At 41.0% G+C, this 15753-nt stretch overlaps 1 protein-coding gene and 2 long non-coding RNA genes across 4 annotated transcripts in view; 1 reads left to right on the forward strand and 2 right to left on the reverse strand.

The window, feature by feature from the left end:
- LOC116332060 (beta-1,4-galactosyltransferase 1-like) overlaps positions 1 to 15001 on the reverse strand; it is a 38811-nt gene extending 23810 nt beyond the window's left edge. The window contains exon 1 of one of the 2 annotated variants that reach the window (XM_039621443.1): positions 12605 to 15001. In XM_039621443.1, the coding sequence (XP_039477377.1) occupies positions 12605 to 12887 (283 nt within the window). In that variant the 5' untranslated portion in view covers positions 12888 to 15001. The remainder of the gene's footprint in view (positions 1 to 12604) is intronic. The other variant, XM_031754914.2, reaches the window with a different exon arrangement.
- Positions 558 to 918, forward strand: LOC120443236. The gene is made up of 3 exons (XR_005615260.1): positions 558 to 622; positions 724 to 786; positions 899 to 918. It is a non-coding gene; the product is annotated as an uncharacterized LOC120443236 (long non-coding RNA).
- LOC116316670 lies at positions 7438 to 8562 on the reverse strand. Its single transcript, XR_005615259.1, has 4 exons — positions 8011 to 8562; positions 7850 to 7912; positions 7686 to 7748; positions 7438 to 7573 (listed from the first exon to the last, which is right to left on the reverse strand). It is a non-coding gene; the product is annotated as an uncharacterized LOC116316670 (long non-coding RNA).
- Positions 15002 to 15753: the final 752 nt, after the last annotated feature.

Consider the following 15753-nt stretch of genomic DNA (forward strand, 5'->3'; position numbering starts at 1 on the left):
GTGATTCTGATGTCACAGCATGCAGCGATGCAACCATTTTATTTATTTAAAAACAGATCATTTTCTTCCGTAAGGAGTTTCATGGTTTCACAGTAGTTTTTAACACAACAGATGGTCGCATCGGTTCCTTTCTTTTTGGAAACACCCATCCTATATAAGACACACTCAGAGCCTGAAACCCTTAGCCATTTACCCGTCAAGATTCGCTGCAGAGCACACCATTTTCTTTGAGATCATCAAAACTAACATCGTTCTTTATAACATGGACATCGTAAACGGTAAGTAAAACAAAACCTATTATTGTGTTTTTAAAGGTGTTATATTATAGGATATTCAAACAATTTTTTTTCCTAAAACAAAAGCTTAATTTTTAGGAGTTCGGGAGGAGAGCGGCGCAGGACCCGTTTCTTTAGAAAGCAGGCGCATTTACAGCTGGAACGAAGTTCTCTAACAAGCACAAGGTGTGTACAGAATTACGGTATTTTTAAGCGTATGTATGTTTTAAACTTGCGATTGTTTTAAATTATGTAATAACAGCGTTTTTCTTTGATCGTTCCAGGGTTAACAAACTGAGTAGGAAAACATTCAGACACAGAGACCACAGAGCCCAACCTTACAACAGGTGTGTATACAACGGGATGTATAGTTGTGTATTTAAAAAACAACAACAAATGGATTTAAGCAATTACAAATGTTCTAAAACCGACCGTTTTACACATACAGAGCCACGCCAGAGAACCGTGTGTGTGGAGAAGCAGGACCGTCCGGAATAACGCACACTACAAGGTAAGCATAGGTATATATAAATGAGATAAAAAGAGATAGAGAGGGAGACACGCTTATTCTGTTTGAAATGGGTACATGTATAAAATGTTTTAACACATGTCTATCTTCACAGACTGCAGAACAGTACCCCCCCTCATAATGATCAGGACACCGTACGATCCCTGATGTTTTTGGAACGTTTAAGCAGTATCGACCTCCCAGAACAACAAAAACCTGGAGCTTTGTACAACAGCGGAGAGTCAGAACCGATCTTCATCAGCGGACCTGCAACACCCCCGAGTGAGTGGCTGCCTCGCGATTTCTCTGATGTTTTTGAGTACAGTATATCAGATTTTGATCTAGTTCATATACCCACCACCCCAGAATGTGCCAGAAATAGCGATGATTCACTCATAGAGTTTGAAGAAAACGGTATAACAGACTCTCAAATATCTGCGGCTTATGATGCTTACATGAACGTTGCAGACGCTCAGCCTGCTGAACAGACCTATTCTGCTTCAAAAAACGATATACTATCTTTGATCGATGCTAAACTCAGCCAACATCAACAAGCGGTACAGAGGGATGTGCAAGAAATAGCAGTTAAACTCGAGGACCCCCCTTTAATTTATTTTTTTTATTCTTTTTTTTTTTTAGTGTACTATGTCGCAGCAGTCCGCCAGGGGTGTTCTTTTTTGGTGTGTGTTTTATAAAACCAGGGTCTTCAGGCAGTGTGTGATCGGTTTTATACATGGCGATGGTCTTACGTATGCCGGTGTTAGATATGGCTGATAATGGTATTTTTAAATCTGAGACCGCTTTTAAAAACTCTGTCCAGCCGATAGGTCTCAAACCCTCAGAAGGTGTGTGCGTGTGTGTGGTTGTGACGGTTTTAATCAGATCATAAATGTGTGAACCCGGGATGGTGTGTTTATCAACAACAATTTCGCCTTTGTCATTGTAAGAAATCAAGTCTGGCGAACGGCTCACCGCTGATAGAATAAGTTCTGCATTCCTCCTACTCCTTTTAGGTATGTGTGTTAAAACATTCTCCGCAACAAGATCCCTCACCCCTGCATCACCATGAACAGCCGATGTGTCCGCCGACTGGGGTTGCACATCCCTGTTACATTGTTCCAGTAGTGATAAAGACAATACATTCTTTTCACGGGCACCTTGTCTCTTTTGATCTTTTTGTCAGCAATCAGTCTGATTATTGTTTTTTTCTTTTTTAGCTGTTTGTATTGCTGATTGGTCAGTGGAATGTTACCATGCAATACGTTAAAGGCTATCTCACACAACGCATTGATGAAATCTAAGTTTGAATTACTAATAATGACTCTGCGTAGAGTAGGTGGAGCCTTGTATATCATCTCCAACAGAGACAGATTCCTCCGTAGGCGTGATGACATCCTTTCACCTCTTTGCTGATTTTTGTTTTGGAATGTAAACAACCGGACGGTCTGATAGTAAATTTGTTCTGAGTCTTAAATGGTCCGGTGTCTTAGCTTTATAGTCTATTAAAAGATACCCGTATGTTGTGGATGTGGCATCATTAAATGATGCTATAAAATATTTAGTATTACCAGGAAACATTTGCCTACCTAAAAGCATAACCTGATATTTATCTCTCGGATTTTTAAACAATATTAGGTAGTTAGTGTTCAAGGAAATGGTTCTACTGGATTTTCCTTGAATAAACAAATTCTGAACTAGATATATACAACTCAAATTCCTATGATGCACATACTTTGTGAACACATTTTGTACTTCTAAATTGTTAGCGGCATCATTCATTACGTCGTCTATAATTAACAAGTTGTTCTTGTCTGTAGGCAGAAGGGTGTCATCAGCAAGAGATTCGGGTATACCGTTAACAAAGTTTATGGCTCTTATCTTAAGAAGTTGGTCATATAGTGGCTGCCAGCATGAGTATATATACACAATGTTATCAATGCTGTGTGATATAATCCGGGAAGAGTTTTCAATGACGCTTTTAACAAAAAAAGTCTTGCCACAGTTACTGGGACCGCTGACCACCATGCTGAATGGGTGCTGCAACCGGGCGTCAAACCCCTGATCTAATTTAAAATCCATAAGGTAGGGTTGTGTAGTCTGGGAGCACACGGCGCTTATTGTAAACAACTTTCTTCACAACGGTTTCGTTCTTCAAATGAAGTTTCTTTTTATCACGTCTGATGCTATCAGACACGGCAACTAGGTGTGCGTCTGATGTCTGATTGGCTACAAACTTGTGGACTAAACCTTTCAAGGAGTCGTGGGTGACAACTTTTGAGTTTAATGCATTCAGTGTCACGCCTTTACATTTGACCTGTGTCTTACCCAGCGATGTGTGATATGCGTAGCATTGTGGCCCACCGGAAACAAATTCCGCTATGTAATCCTCCACACCACCCTCTCCAGAATCGAATTCGCTTGTGAGATCCCCCAGAAACGGCCCTAGAGGAGGCATCCAGTCGCCAGGGCGTGCCATGAAAATGACACTGTCCGTGTCACAATACAGCACGCGCTGCTGCAAGTTGTCTAGCAAATCATACAGCATGAGTCTGGCGTGTGCAGTGGTCATGGCCCCGACAAAGACATTAACGTCCTTCACACAGGAAGCTCTACCATCAGCGTGGCGCCACTGCACCATTGCGACGTCGTCAGAGATGAAACAAAAATGACGCATGTCGTACTGGTCACTAAACATTAGCTGGCTAAATCTGGAAGGGTCTGTAATGAGCTCAGATGACGCCATGTTTGACCTCATGCTGAAACGACCCCATAACGAGTTTAGCAACAGCTTGTTACAGTTATGAACAGCTTTATTTACACAAATCTTGGATGGGTCTAGCATTATACCCTCCTTCTCATAATACTCGTCTATGTACTTCTGCTGTTTGTCAGGTGTTTTCACGTGTTCTGGATACCCCGAGGCCTCCTGTTTTAGTTTTAGAAAGGCTTTCACATAGTCTTTAAACAATGTGTCGGTCTTATTGGGGAAATGCCACACCTCATCAATAGAAAGAACCCTGTATCCCTTCTCAACAGCTTTTTCAAGCTCAAATGAGACCCAAGTGCCTTTCAACACCCGCTCACTGTCACTGTGCCCGCATGCAGTGTGCTGGTTCTGGTCTTCAGCACACATGCTGCAGAGTGGAAACATCAGTTTGCCGTGGCACCTGTAGGGTAGGACGGGGTGAAAAAGACCCTTAGGTGGGAGCACTGTGCATTTAACAAAGCCGAAATAATTTTCTAGCTTGTCGAAGTTGATGTAAATGACTTGAGGGTGTCCTACAGGATAGTCTTTTTTAGACTGCACTGTGGGATAGAGACTGGTGAAGTCGTAGTAAAATATTTTTTCATCACATGCAGTCTTGTGGTACAACTTTAGAGCATTTGTGCGACCGCCAAAAAGGGCGTCTCGGGGATTCAGGCGTTCTGGCTTTCTGTATGTGTGCACGAAAGCCACAACTGCGGGGTCTGTCTGCTTCAAGGCAGCCCATTCACATTCCCACATCACTATTACGCTCAAACTGTGTTGTGATCTCAGTGCATCCACTTTGTCACAAAACATGCGATGCAGCAGTCCATAGGATGCTTTGCTGACAGGATTAACTTCACTCTCGGGGTAACATTTAACACAACCATGGTGAAAACATCCTGCAAATTCATAAGCTGTATTACTTGTGGGGTCAAAACCGTCCACAAAATACGGCCCAACCCTCTGTTCGCCTCCTCTGAGAGCATGTTTTACCACTGTGTTGGTGGTGTGAGACACGTATTGAAGCCATTCGATAGAGACGTTAGAAAACGTCTTATTCTGCTCAACGTATGCCCCGTCATACGTGAGAGCGAGCGTGTCTCTAGGCAGAAACAGCGTTTTATACACACCCATACTAAATGCAGCCAAGGTGGTATATGTGAATGGATCAACTTGTGTACAACCCAGTAGAGTGTCACGATATATGCTGCATGCTTTACACAGGACATCAACATCGTTAACACAGTAGCGCCTGAGTTCAGTCTGAAAATCAAAGGGATTCTGTGAGGCAACCTGGTACCATTCCATGAATCGCATCTTATCACTTTCAGACATGTGCTCATAGCCGTAGAAGGAGGGGTCTGGGTACGGGCCCACATAGTGCTCATTATCCCTCGTATTAAACCTGTGTGGGAAATGACCCTTCTGCAGGTCTTGAAAACCTAAAGCAGAGGGTATTTTGGCAAGACCCATGGGCAAAAAGCTGAACGAATCAATCCACCGCTGGTCATAGTCCCGGTCATGCATCAAAAATCACACGGCTACCGCTCATTATGACACTAGGTGTTATGCTCTGTCTGACAAAGTACTCTAGAAGTATGTAGTTATCAAAGCCAGATGCATTATGCGCTATGAAAGTGTACCCACGAAACCTTGGGCGTCTGTAATGCTGCACAAACGCCTCCACACATTTTAATGTATTAAATGTGAACTTATTGCCCTTCAAATCAGACGCACACACAAAGTTAGCCTCGTGTTTACCGTTGTGGTACCACGTCTCAAAATCAAATAAAATGTATTTATCGCTAGGCTTCTGTTTTTCAACAGGCTGTATGAAACACTGATGGTCGGAGTCTCCTGCTAATTTAGGTTCGCGGCAGTGCTCGCATCTAGGCTGCGCACATTTGTGTGGCAATTTCTTGGATTCTCTATATGTGGTGCCACAGTGCATGCAATGTTTCATATTATCACAGGGGATCATGTTGTGTTTTAATTCTGGTAATTTGTGTTGCTGGTAACAGTGTTGTGATTTGCAGATGCGGTTACAGTCGCTGCATTTCACTGTGGGACCCCTGTGATGTTGACAGTGTGTGTAACGTGTTACATCTATGTTTACAGCTGTGCTGTAATGGGGTATTATATATACTGTAACAGAAATTACACACATAGGATCCCCCCAAAAAGTGGGCGGGTTTAAAATCAGGTGGTAATGTTGATTATGGAGATACATCATCAACGTGTTTGTGTTTGGCTCTTCATGTGTGAAAAAACATTCCAGGCGTTTACGCCCTTCTGTGTGGTAATAGATTACAATCTTAATGTTGAAGTGCTTCTCAAATTTTCTTCTGTGTGTCGCATAGACCTACTTCAGTATGTATCTGTTTAGCTGTAGCAAGTTTTTCATGCTCAGAGGATGATGAGTTTAATGAATGTGCTATGCACAGGGAGAAGCACAAATTGTTGTGTGTGTTGTTTGGTGTGTATAAATGTCTGCCTTTCTTTGAGAGAATCTCATCATAAGGTATGTGTGCCAGTCTTAAGCGAGTCCCGCCACTACTGTTCTGAGCTACCGTGACAATAAACTCTAATTCATCATCACCTATTGGTGATGCATCATTACTCTGCATAACTTGTGCAATTTGATCGAGAAACAGCTCCGGATCATACCGATCATCAGCGTTTAAAACAGCCTGAACATCTGAAGCCAGCGAGGGGCCACGCAGGACCACGTTTAGAACGCTGCCCTGTTGGGATCCAGCCACAGCTCTGTCTATCACATTGGCTAAGCACTCGCCCAGGCACTTGTTCTGGATGATCGAGACTTATACCCCTAAAATCAAGGCGCTCACGCAATTCGCGAGCATTAAAATTAGGTATCTCTCTAATGTGTGGCTGAGAGTGACTGCCAGACCCAGACTGCACAACGGGCTCGATTACTGTAGTATCTATTTGTGAGAAATTTGCAATGATTGAGGGGGTGTGTGGTGTTGCAGCATCAGCAGCGGCGCCCGGACACGCATGTGTGGCAGAAGTACTAGTAGAAGCGGTAACAGGCTCAGTAGCAACTGCAGTAGCAGCAGCAGAGGTGACCCGGCTAGGTTGTGCATCAGACGCAAAATCACCAGCAGCACCAGCTATACGGTTAGCATCAGTAACAGCAGCGGCCCGTGCAACAGCAGGTGTACAATCAGCATTATTAACAACAATAGCCCTAGCAGCAATAGCCGGCGTAGAAACAGTCTGACAAGAACGTGTATCGGATGAGGATGATGCAGCTACACTACTAAGTCTTGCATGCAAAACTTGGCATTTGTTTACTATTTGCGCAGCCCACTGGTTATAAGCCTCAAAGTCAAACCATTTAGCTCGAGTGGAGGTACCATCATTGTGTTTGAATGATTTATGGGGTGGGTCCATGGTGTGGATTTTAAAAGTCAGCGATTTAAAAAGCGGGTACTAATGAGATCTAATAAACCCCAGGTACTGTTTATTGTCTGCCGGGTACTAGTTAGACCACCAGCTATTTCATGCAAGTCGCCCTGTGCTGCTTCTTGATGTTGATTGAGTTTAACTGCTATTTCTTGCACATCCCTCTGTACCGCTTGTTGATGTTGGCTGAGTTTAGCATCGATCAAAGATAGTATATCGTTTTTTGAAGCAGAATAGGTCTGTTCAGCAGGCTGAGCGTCTGCAACGTTCATGTAAGCATCATAAGCCGCAGATATTTGAGAGTCTGTTATACCGTTTTCTTCAAACTCTATGAGTGAATCATCGCTATTTCTGGCACATTCTGGGGTGGTGGGTATATGAACTAGATCAAAATCTGATATACTGTACTCAAAAACATCAGAGAAATCGCGAGGCAGCCACTCACTCGGGGGTGTTGCAGGTCCGCTGATGAAGATCGGTTCTGACTCTCCGCTGTTGTACAAAGCTCCAGGTTTTTGTTGTTCTGGGAGGTCGATACTGCTTAAACGTTCCAAAAACGTCAGGGATCGTACGGTGTCCTGATCATTATGAGGGGGGGTACTGTTCTGCAGTCTGTGAAGATAGACATGTATAAAATGTTTTAACACATGTACCCATTTCAAACAGAATAAGCGTGTCTCCCTCTCTATCTCTTTTTATCTCATTTATATATACCTATGCTTACCTTGTAGTGTGCGTTATTCCGGACGGTCCTGCTTCTCCACACACACGGTTCTCTGGCGTGGCTCTGTATGTGTAAAACGGTCGGTTTTAGAACATTTGTAATTGCTTAAATCCATTTGTTGTTGTTTTTTAAATACACAACTATACATCCCGTTGTATACACACCTGTTGTAAGGTTGGGCTCTGTGGTCTCTGTGTCTGAATGTTTTCCTACTCAGTTTGTTAACCCTGGAACGATCAAAGAAAAACGCTGTTATTACATAATTTAAAACAATCGCAAGTTTAAAACATACATACGCTTAAAAATACCGTAATTCTGTACACACCTTGTGCTTGTTAGAGAACTCGTTCCAGCTGTAAATGCGCCCGTTTCTAAAGAAACGGGTCCTGCGCCGTTCTCCCGAACTCCTAAAAATTAAGCTTTTGTTTTAGGAAAAAAAATTGTTTGAATATCCTATAATATAACACCTTTAAAAACACAATAATAGGTTTTGTTTTACTTACCGTTTACGATGTCCATGTTATAAAGAACGATGTTAGTTTTGATGATCTCAAAGAAAATGGTGTGCTCCGCAGCGAATCTTGACGGGTAAATGGCTAAGGGTTTCAGGCTCTGAGTGTGTCTTATATAGGATGGGTGTTTCCAAAAAGAAAGGAACCGATGCGACCATCTGTTGTGTTAAAAACTACTGTGAAACCATGAAACTCCTTACGGAAGAAAATGATCTGTTTTTAAATAAATAAAATGGTTGCATCGCTGCATGCTGTGACATCAGAATCACAAAATGAGTGTGATTAAAACACAGTTAGTTTGAAAAGAGCGATACTGGCTGCTTTGGAGAGAAAAGGCAACGTGTTTTAAAAGTAGCCCAATAGCTTTTATTTTCTAAAAGGTCTGAATGTTACAGTGGCTTGCAAAAGTATTCGGCCCCCTTGAACTTTTCCACATTTTGTCACATTACAGCCACAAACATGAATCAATTTTATTGGAATTCCACGTGAAAGACCAATACAAAGTGGTGTACACGTGAGAAGTGGAACGAAAATCATACATGATTCCAAACATTTTTTACAAATAAATAACTGCAAAGTGGGGTGTGCGTAATTATTCAGCCCCCTGAGTCAATACTTTGTAGAACCACCTTTTGCTGCAATTACAGCTGCCAGTCTTTTAGGGTATGTCTCTACCAGCTTTGCACATCTACAGACTGAAATCCTTGCCCATTCTTCTTTGCAAAACAGCTCCAGCTCAGTCAGATTAGATGGACAGCGTTTGTGAACAGCAGTTTTCAGATCTTGCCACAGATTCTCGATTGGATTTAGATCTGGACTTTGACTGGGCCATTCTAACACATGGATATGTTTTGTTTTAAACCGTTCCATTGTTGCCCTGGCTTTATGTTTAGGGTCGTTGTCCTGCTGGAAGGTGAACCTCCGCCCCAGTCTCAAGTCTTTTGCAGACTCCAAGAGGTTTTCTTCCAAGATTGCCCTGTATTTGGCTCCATCCATCTTCCCATCAACTCTGACCAGCTTCCCTGTCCCTGCTGAAGAGAAGCACCCCCAGAGCATGATGCTGCCACCACCATATTTGACAGTGGGGATGGTGTGTTCAGAGTGATGTGCAGTGTTAGTTTTCCGCCACACATAGCGTTTTGCATTTTGGCCAAAAGTTCCATTTGGTCTCATCTGACCAGAGCACCTTCTTCCACATGTTTGCTGTGTCCCCACATGGCTTGTGGCAAACTGCAAACAGGGCTTCTTATGGTTTTCTGTTAACAATGGCTTTCTTCTTGCCACTCTTCCATAAAGGCCAACTTTGTGCAGTGCACGACTAATAGTTGTCCTATGGACAGATTCCCCACCTGAGCTGTAGATCTCTGCAGCTCGTCCAGAGTCACCATGGGCCTCTTGGCTGCATTTCTGATCAGCGCTCTCCTTGTTGGGCCTGTGAGTTTAGGTGGACGGCCGTGTCTTGGTAGGTTTACAGTTGTGCCATACTCCTTCCATTTCTGAATGATCGCTTGAACAGTGCTCCGTGGGATGTTCAAGGCTTGGGAAATCTTTTGTAGCCTAAGCCTGCTTTAAATTTCTCAATAACTTTATCCCTGACCTGTCTGGTGTCTAAATCCAATCGAGAATCTGTGGCAAGATCTGAAAACTGCTGTTTACAAACGCTGTTCATCTAATCTGACTAAGCTGGAGCTGTTTTGCAAAGAAGAATGGGCAAGGATTTCAGTCTGTAGATGTGCAAAGCTGGTAGAGACATACCCTAAAAGACTGGCAGCTGTAATTGCAGCAAAAGGTGGTTCTACAAAGTATTGACTCAGGGGGCTGAATAATTACGCACACCCCACTTTTCAGTAATTTATTTGTAAAAAATGTTTGGAATCATGTATGATTTTCGTTCCACTTCTCACGTGTACACCACTTTGTATTGGTCTTTCACGTGGAATTCCAATAAAATTGATTCATGTTTGTGGCTGAAATGTGACAAAATGTGGAAAAGTTCAAGGGGGCCGAATACTTTTGCAAGCCACTGTATTTGTGACCATTTACTGTGTTAAAAACTAGCAGCCTCTGTCTCCCTCTTGGATCAACATACCGAAATCCCGATTTTTAAATAAAATGATCGCATCACCCAGTGAAAGAAACCCCAGTAGATGCGTAAAACTAGTTAGATTAAAAACTAGTGGTTTGATTAAATGAAACGCTTGTGAACATGGTGACATTACCCACTCAGAAGAAATTCCCATTTGAGCCGTTTTTAAAATAAAATGCTTGCATCACGGCCTGCTGAGACATTGTTGGAATCACAAAATTAGTGTGATTAAAACACTATTACCAACACTTTTGACTAGATGTAAATAAAAAGCATTCGGGCTTTGTTAAGGAGCACTGTGAAGCAAAACAGCTTCCGCCCCTACACGCAAAAACAAAGAATTGCTTTTAAGAACACATATGTCTGCATAACTGAATATTGAGACACGCCAAAGCGATAAAAATAGTTTAATTAAAAACCCTATGGTTTGTTTAAATTAAGTTAAAAACACATGAACTCATATAACCTCTCTGACACCCTGTGTGTTTCCACACATGAACTCGCATACCCCCAGCACACCTGAACGCGCATGCGCACACGCACAAAACCGGTTGTCAAACCGGATGTCAAACCGGTTTGGTTGGCCGCCATTTTGAACTAATGCCATCTTATTACTACTCTCTAACTAAAACCTGCAGCAGGATGGAGAACTGGTTCATGGGTGGTGCTATGCCAAATCCACAGAGGTTGCAGAACAAGATGAGGACTCCAAGCAGCAGTCCAACACGGAGGAGATGGAGCGTGTCGGTGGGAGGAGAGACGCACTCGAGAGCCAGCTGGTCTGAATGTTTCCGATAAAGGGGATCTGTAAGCGTTTTTTATCTTATAAATCCCAACTTTGACATGAGGTGTGTGTGTGTGTGTGTGTGTGTGTGTGTGTGTGTGTGTGTGTGTGTGTGTGTGTGTGTGTGTGTGTGTGTGTGTATAAAGGAAGCCTCAGGAGTCGAGACCTCAGCTCAGATGTGAACAGACACCATCTGGTTTCCTCTGCTCTACCTCCTCAGAAACTCCTAAGCCTTCCTTGAACTCGCTGTAAAACGGGGGAAAAAAAGAAAAAGTAATTTCTATACCAGAAGCTGACCCTTTTTTTCTTTGTGTATCTATTACCATTGCAGGGAGGGGTCTTTTATCAATATAAAAAGATGTAAAACCTATGAAAATACAGGTAAGGAGTCTATGCACTCCTTCACGTTTTCCAAACTTGACACACCTGATCAAGTCTAAAGATCTCAGCTAAATTGCAAAGCCTTGTCTGTTCACTTATCCTGATACTGGAGCAGATCCTGAAGCTTGAGCTTCATATTTAGATCATACTTTTAAAACCTGTAAGTTTCATTTCTGCCAGCATCACTGAAAGTAGGTGCTCTCTAATGCCATAAAGTGGGAACAGGAAGTGATTTGTAACTCGACTGTGCAACAGGCAAAACGAGTACAGGAATGTGGCTTTAAGGCGGCCACATTCCTGAGTGAAACTCTTCAACTGCCGTTTTCATTTATTTAATATCGCAGAGGTCTGGACTGTTTGTTGGACAAGATGAGCACGTGAAGGCGTCTCCTTGAGTAACTGTTCTCGCGCCTCTTCTCCACAGCAGAGGGATGAGCCACACATAAATAATAACAACCAGTATGAGCTAAGTTTAGTAGATAAAGATACCCTAACTGTAATTTTTGACAGGAAAGGAAGACACGATGTCCAGTGTGCTGCTTTTCTCTGCCACGACTCATGCTGTCACAGCATCATCAACCTAAAAATGATAAGCGCAAGAGAATGGATGGATGGATCTTACCCCTGCAATAAGGCAGCATTTCCAACCTCAGGCAGTTATTCAAAAAAAAAAAAAAAAAAAAAAAAAAAAAAAAAAAAAATCCAGCTACACAAACAGTTTCTAAAACAAAAAATCAAACACTCAAGTGACCTCGTTTCTTCTCGGTGATGAAACTTAAAGGAGCAGGAGAGTATCTTGTTGCAGAAATACAGTGAGGTGTCGGGAGTGAACGAGTACACTATTTAAGCCCCAAATGCTTGGTGTTAATTGTTAATAATCTGCATTTATGCCGTTAAGAAGTAAACGATCGTGTGAATGAGTCTGGATTAAAAGAAAACAATATTAATACAAAAGCATATTTATTGTTGTTGGTATCTGAAGCTAAAAAGTCTGTTTGAATAGATTATTAAGTCACTGAAACCAATGCTGTCACAATTCTACTGCCGTTTCCTATTAAAAGGTGAGGACCGAAACTAGTCAGTCTCCGAGGTTTGTGGTGTTTTAAACCTTTAAACAGACTCTGGACCTCAGAACCAGGGTTCTGGTTAGTCTTACCCAGCAGGGGGGACGTCTCGGGGCATTTCTCCAGCTTCTTCACCGGCTGCTCCAAGATTTTCTCCTCCTTCGCAGGCTCGAGTCCGGAGCTCACCACCCGGTTGGTATTCCGGAACATAGGGATGTTATTATTGGACTGCTGATTCTGAACGAAGGCGAGGTGGAAATCGAAGGAGCGGACATAGAAGACCACGGTGACGGCGATGTGGAGAAAACACAGCAGCACCACCAGCTTACAAATCCGGTGGAGGACGCTGAAGTTGACGGAGGAGTCTCCGGGCATCCTGGCTCGCAGAGTCCGGGAGCTGTTTCGTTAAAACCCGGCCGATGAAGCGGAAATAACGTCTGTTTCCCCTGGTCGCTTAATGTTATCTGCTTTCAGACTCCACTTTCCTGCAAGTTGTCGGGAAAGTTTCCAAGTTTCCAGTGATATCCGGTTAAAATAAGAGCGAAATGTCGCGGGAATAAAGCGAATAACCGAGACGTAAAAAAAAAAAAAAAGAAAAAACGTCCGTCACGTTCAGGTGGATGGCAAATTAATTAGTTCGCCAGGTAGGATGGATTCCCAGAACACCGGAGCTCCAGCAGAAACTCAGTTAGAGGAGGAGCATGTACAGAGGCTCTGATTGGCTTGCATTATCTCACATCTGGAGAACATCCCAGCACCTCTGACTGCATCCCCACACCAGGAGGAGACACAAGGAGAAAGGAAACACCTTATTAGAGATCTTTGGATCACAGCTGGATGACACTGAGGTTTAATGTGAGCCCAAACTACGAAGTTGAAAAGTAACCGAACACCTGGCTGCAGCTGTACGTCGTATCGCCTGAACGCTGTTTGGACTCCAATCAAATGAACTCAAGAACACACAAATCTCCCCCATAAATCGAGCCCACTCTGGTGGTTAAACTAGAGCTATCTGCAACTCCACAGATTCATGAAACCTAACGTGGAGGCAGCTCATTGTGTTCTTCCACCTCATCTATTTAAAAAGTAACGACACAGACAACAGTTACTCTCATTTTGGTTATTTCAATCTTACTGCGCGGTCATGTGATATCGAAAAAAATTGTTTCCAGCTGGCTAAAAAATAAATAATGGGAAAATGGTAATAAAGTTGCCAATAATAAAGTTGAAACTTTTCGTTGTTTTGGGAGTCTTGGGAATTTAGTTTGTAATTTGTAACCGTCCACAGACAAAGATTAGTTGGAAGAGGTATTAACTGGCAGTAATCCTCTTCGGCTAAATCAGCACAATACTATCATAGGAATGATTTCTCAGCTTGGGAGATTCCAGCCCTCCAAGGAGCACATGAATGCAACCATGCATGCACTCTTATTATTAAAGCAAATTAATCACATTTTTGAGGTTTAAGACTGTGTCAGGGGTGATTAAAATTGTAACATTTTCTATGTCTAATTGGTTTAATTAAAAAACAAAACAAAACATTAAAGCTTTCCCACTGCTACATTTAGCATGTGTCCATAAAATTCATACACATATGCATATGTTTAATTTGTCCTGACAAGATTCTCCAAATACAAAGGAAAGGTGCTTTAATGCTTCCTTTATTACCTCATTTATCTGGGCATACACTGCGGTATCCTTTATGGAAGGAGAGGAGATAATGCTGTCCCATAATTCATAGTGATGTAGACATGAGAAGCCTTAATAAGGAGGAAGAATGGAGTTACACTGGATCTTCTTTTGTAATGACTTTTTCATGGTAACAAACTGTTAGCATGAAGTCAGAGCACAAGTTCTTATCAGTCGTACTTCAGAGCTATCTTTGACCTCACGACAGAAGGAGGCAGGAGGTATTTTTGGACCGAGATGCCATTTAAGCTATTTCCAGGTACACTTCAAAACATATCATGTACCACAAAACACATTTGGTTAATCTAGTCCAGGGATCTCAAAGTTATTTTGCATCATGGATCAGTAAAAGTATATAACAAAATGTGTAAAATTACAGAAAATATAACTGCTGATGGTTCATTGGCCAGACTCTCCTGTAAATATAACATATGAAGTTTTTGTTCATTCACAGAAGACTTCCTCGAACTCGCTGTAAAATGAAAAAAAAGAAAAAAGAAAAAGTAATGTCTATACCAGAAGGTGACCCCTCTTTTTTCTTTGTGTATCTATTACCATTGCAGGGAGGGGTCTTTATCAATATAAAAAGCTGTAAAACCTATGAAAATACAGGTAAGGAGTCTATGCACTCCTTTACGTTTTCCAAACTTGACACACCTGATCAAGTCTAAAGATCTCAGCTAAATTGCAAAGCCTTGTCTGTTCACTTATCCTGATACTGGAGCAGATCCTGAAGCTTGAGCTTCTGTAGTTGTTTATATGCTTTATATATTCTGAGGTAAGTTGATCTATAGTGTTACATCATATTCTATAAGGATGTTATGTGTTTGTATACTTTCTGCCCAGTTTGACCCATTTTGCAGAAGTCAGCCTGTTTAAGGCTCTGATATCTATTCTGTATGACTTAAAGCAGTTATGACATGGTCTGATTTTCTCACCCAATAAAGGAATATTTCATACATCAGTCTACTCTTCATTCTATCAGAAACAGTTATCACAGCTCGTACATTTGCTTTTTACACATGTATGTAAGCATTGAGCCAAATTTAGTAATGCCAACTGAAGAAACAACATTTGTCTCTTATATATAATACACCTATATATATATACATATATATATATATATATACATATATATATATATATATATATATATATATATATATATATATATATATATATATATATATATACATATATATATATATATACACATATATACATATATATATATATATATATATATATATATATATATATATATATATATATATATATATATATATATATATATATATATATATATATATATATATATATATATATATATATATATACACATATATATATATATACACACATATATATATATATACACATATATATATATATACATATATATATATATATATATATATATATATATATATATATATATATATATATATATATATATATATACATATATATATATATATATATATATATATATATATATATATATATATATATATATATATATATATATATATATATATATATATATATATAT

The sequence above is a fragment of the Oreochromis aureus genome, linkage group 2, assembly GCF_013358895.1.
Source record: "Oreochromis aureus strain Israel breed Guangdong linkage group 2, ZZ_aureus, whole genome shotgun sequence".
Lineage (NCBI taxonomy): Eukaryota > Metazoa > Chordata > Actinopteri > Cichliformes > Cichlidae > Oreochromis > Oreochromis aureus.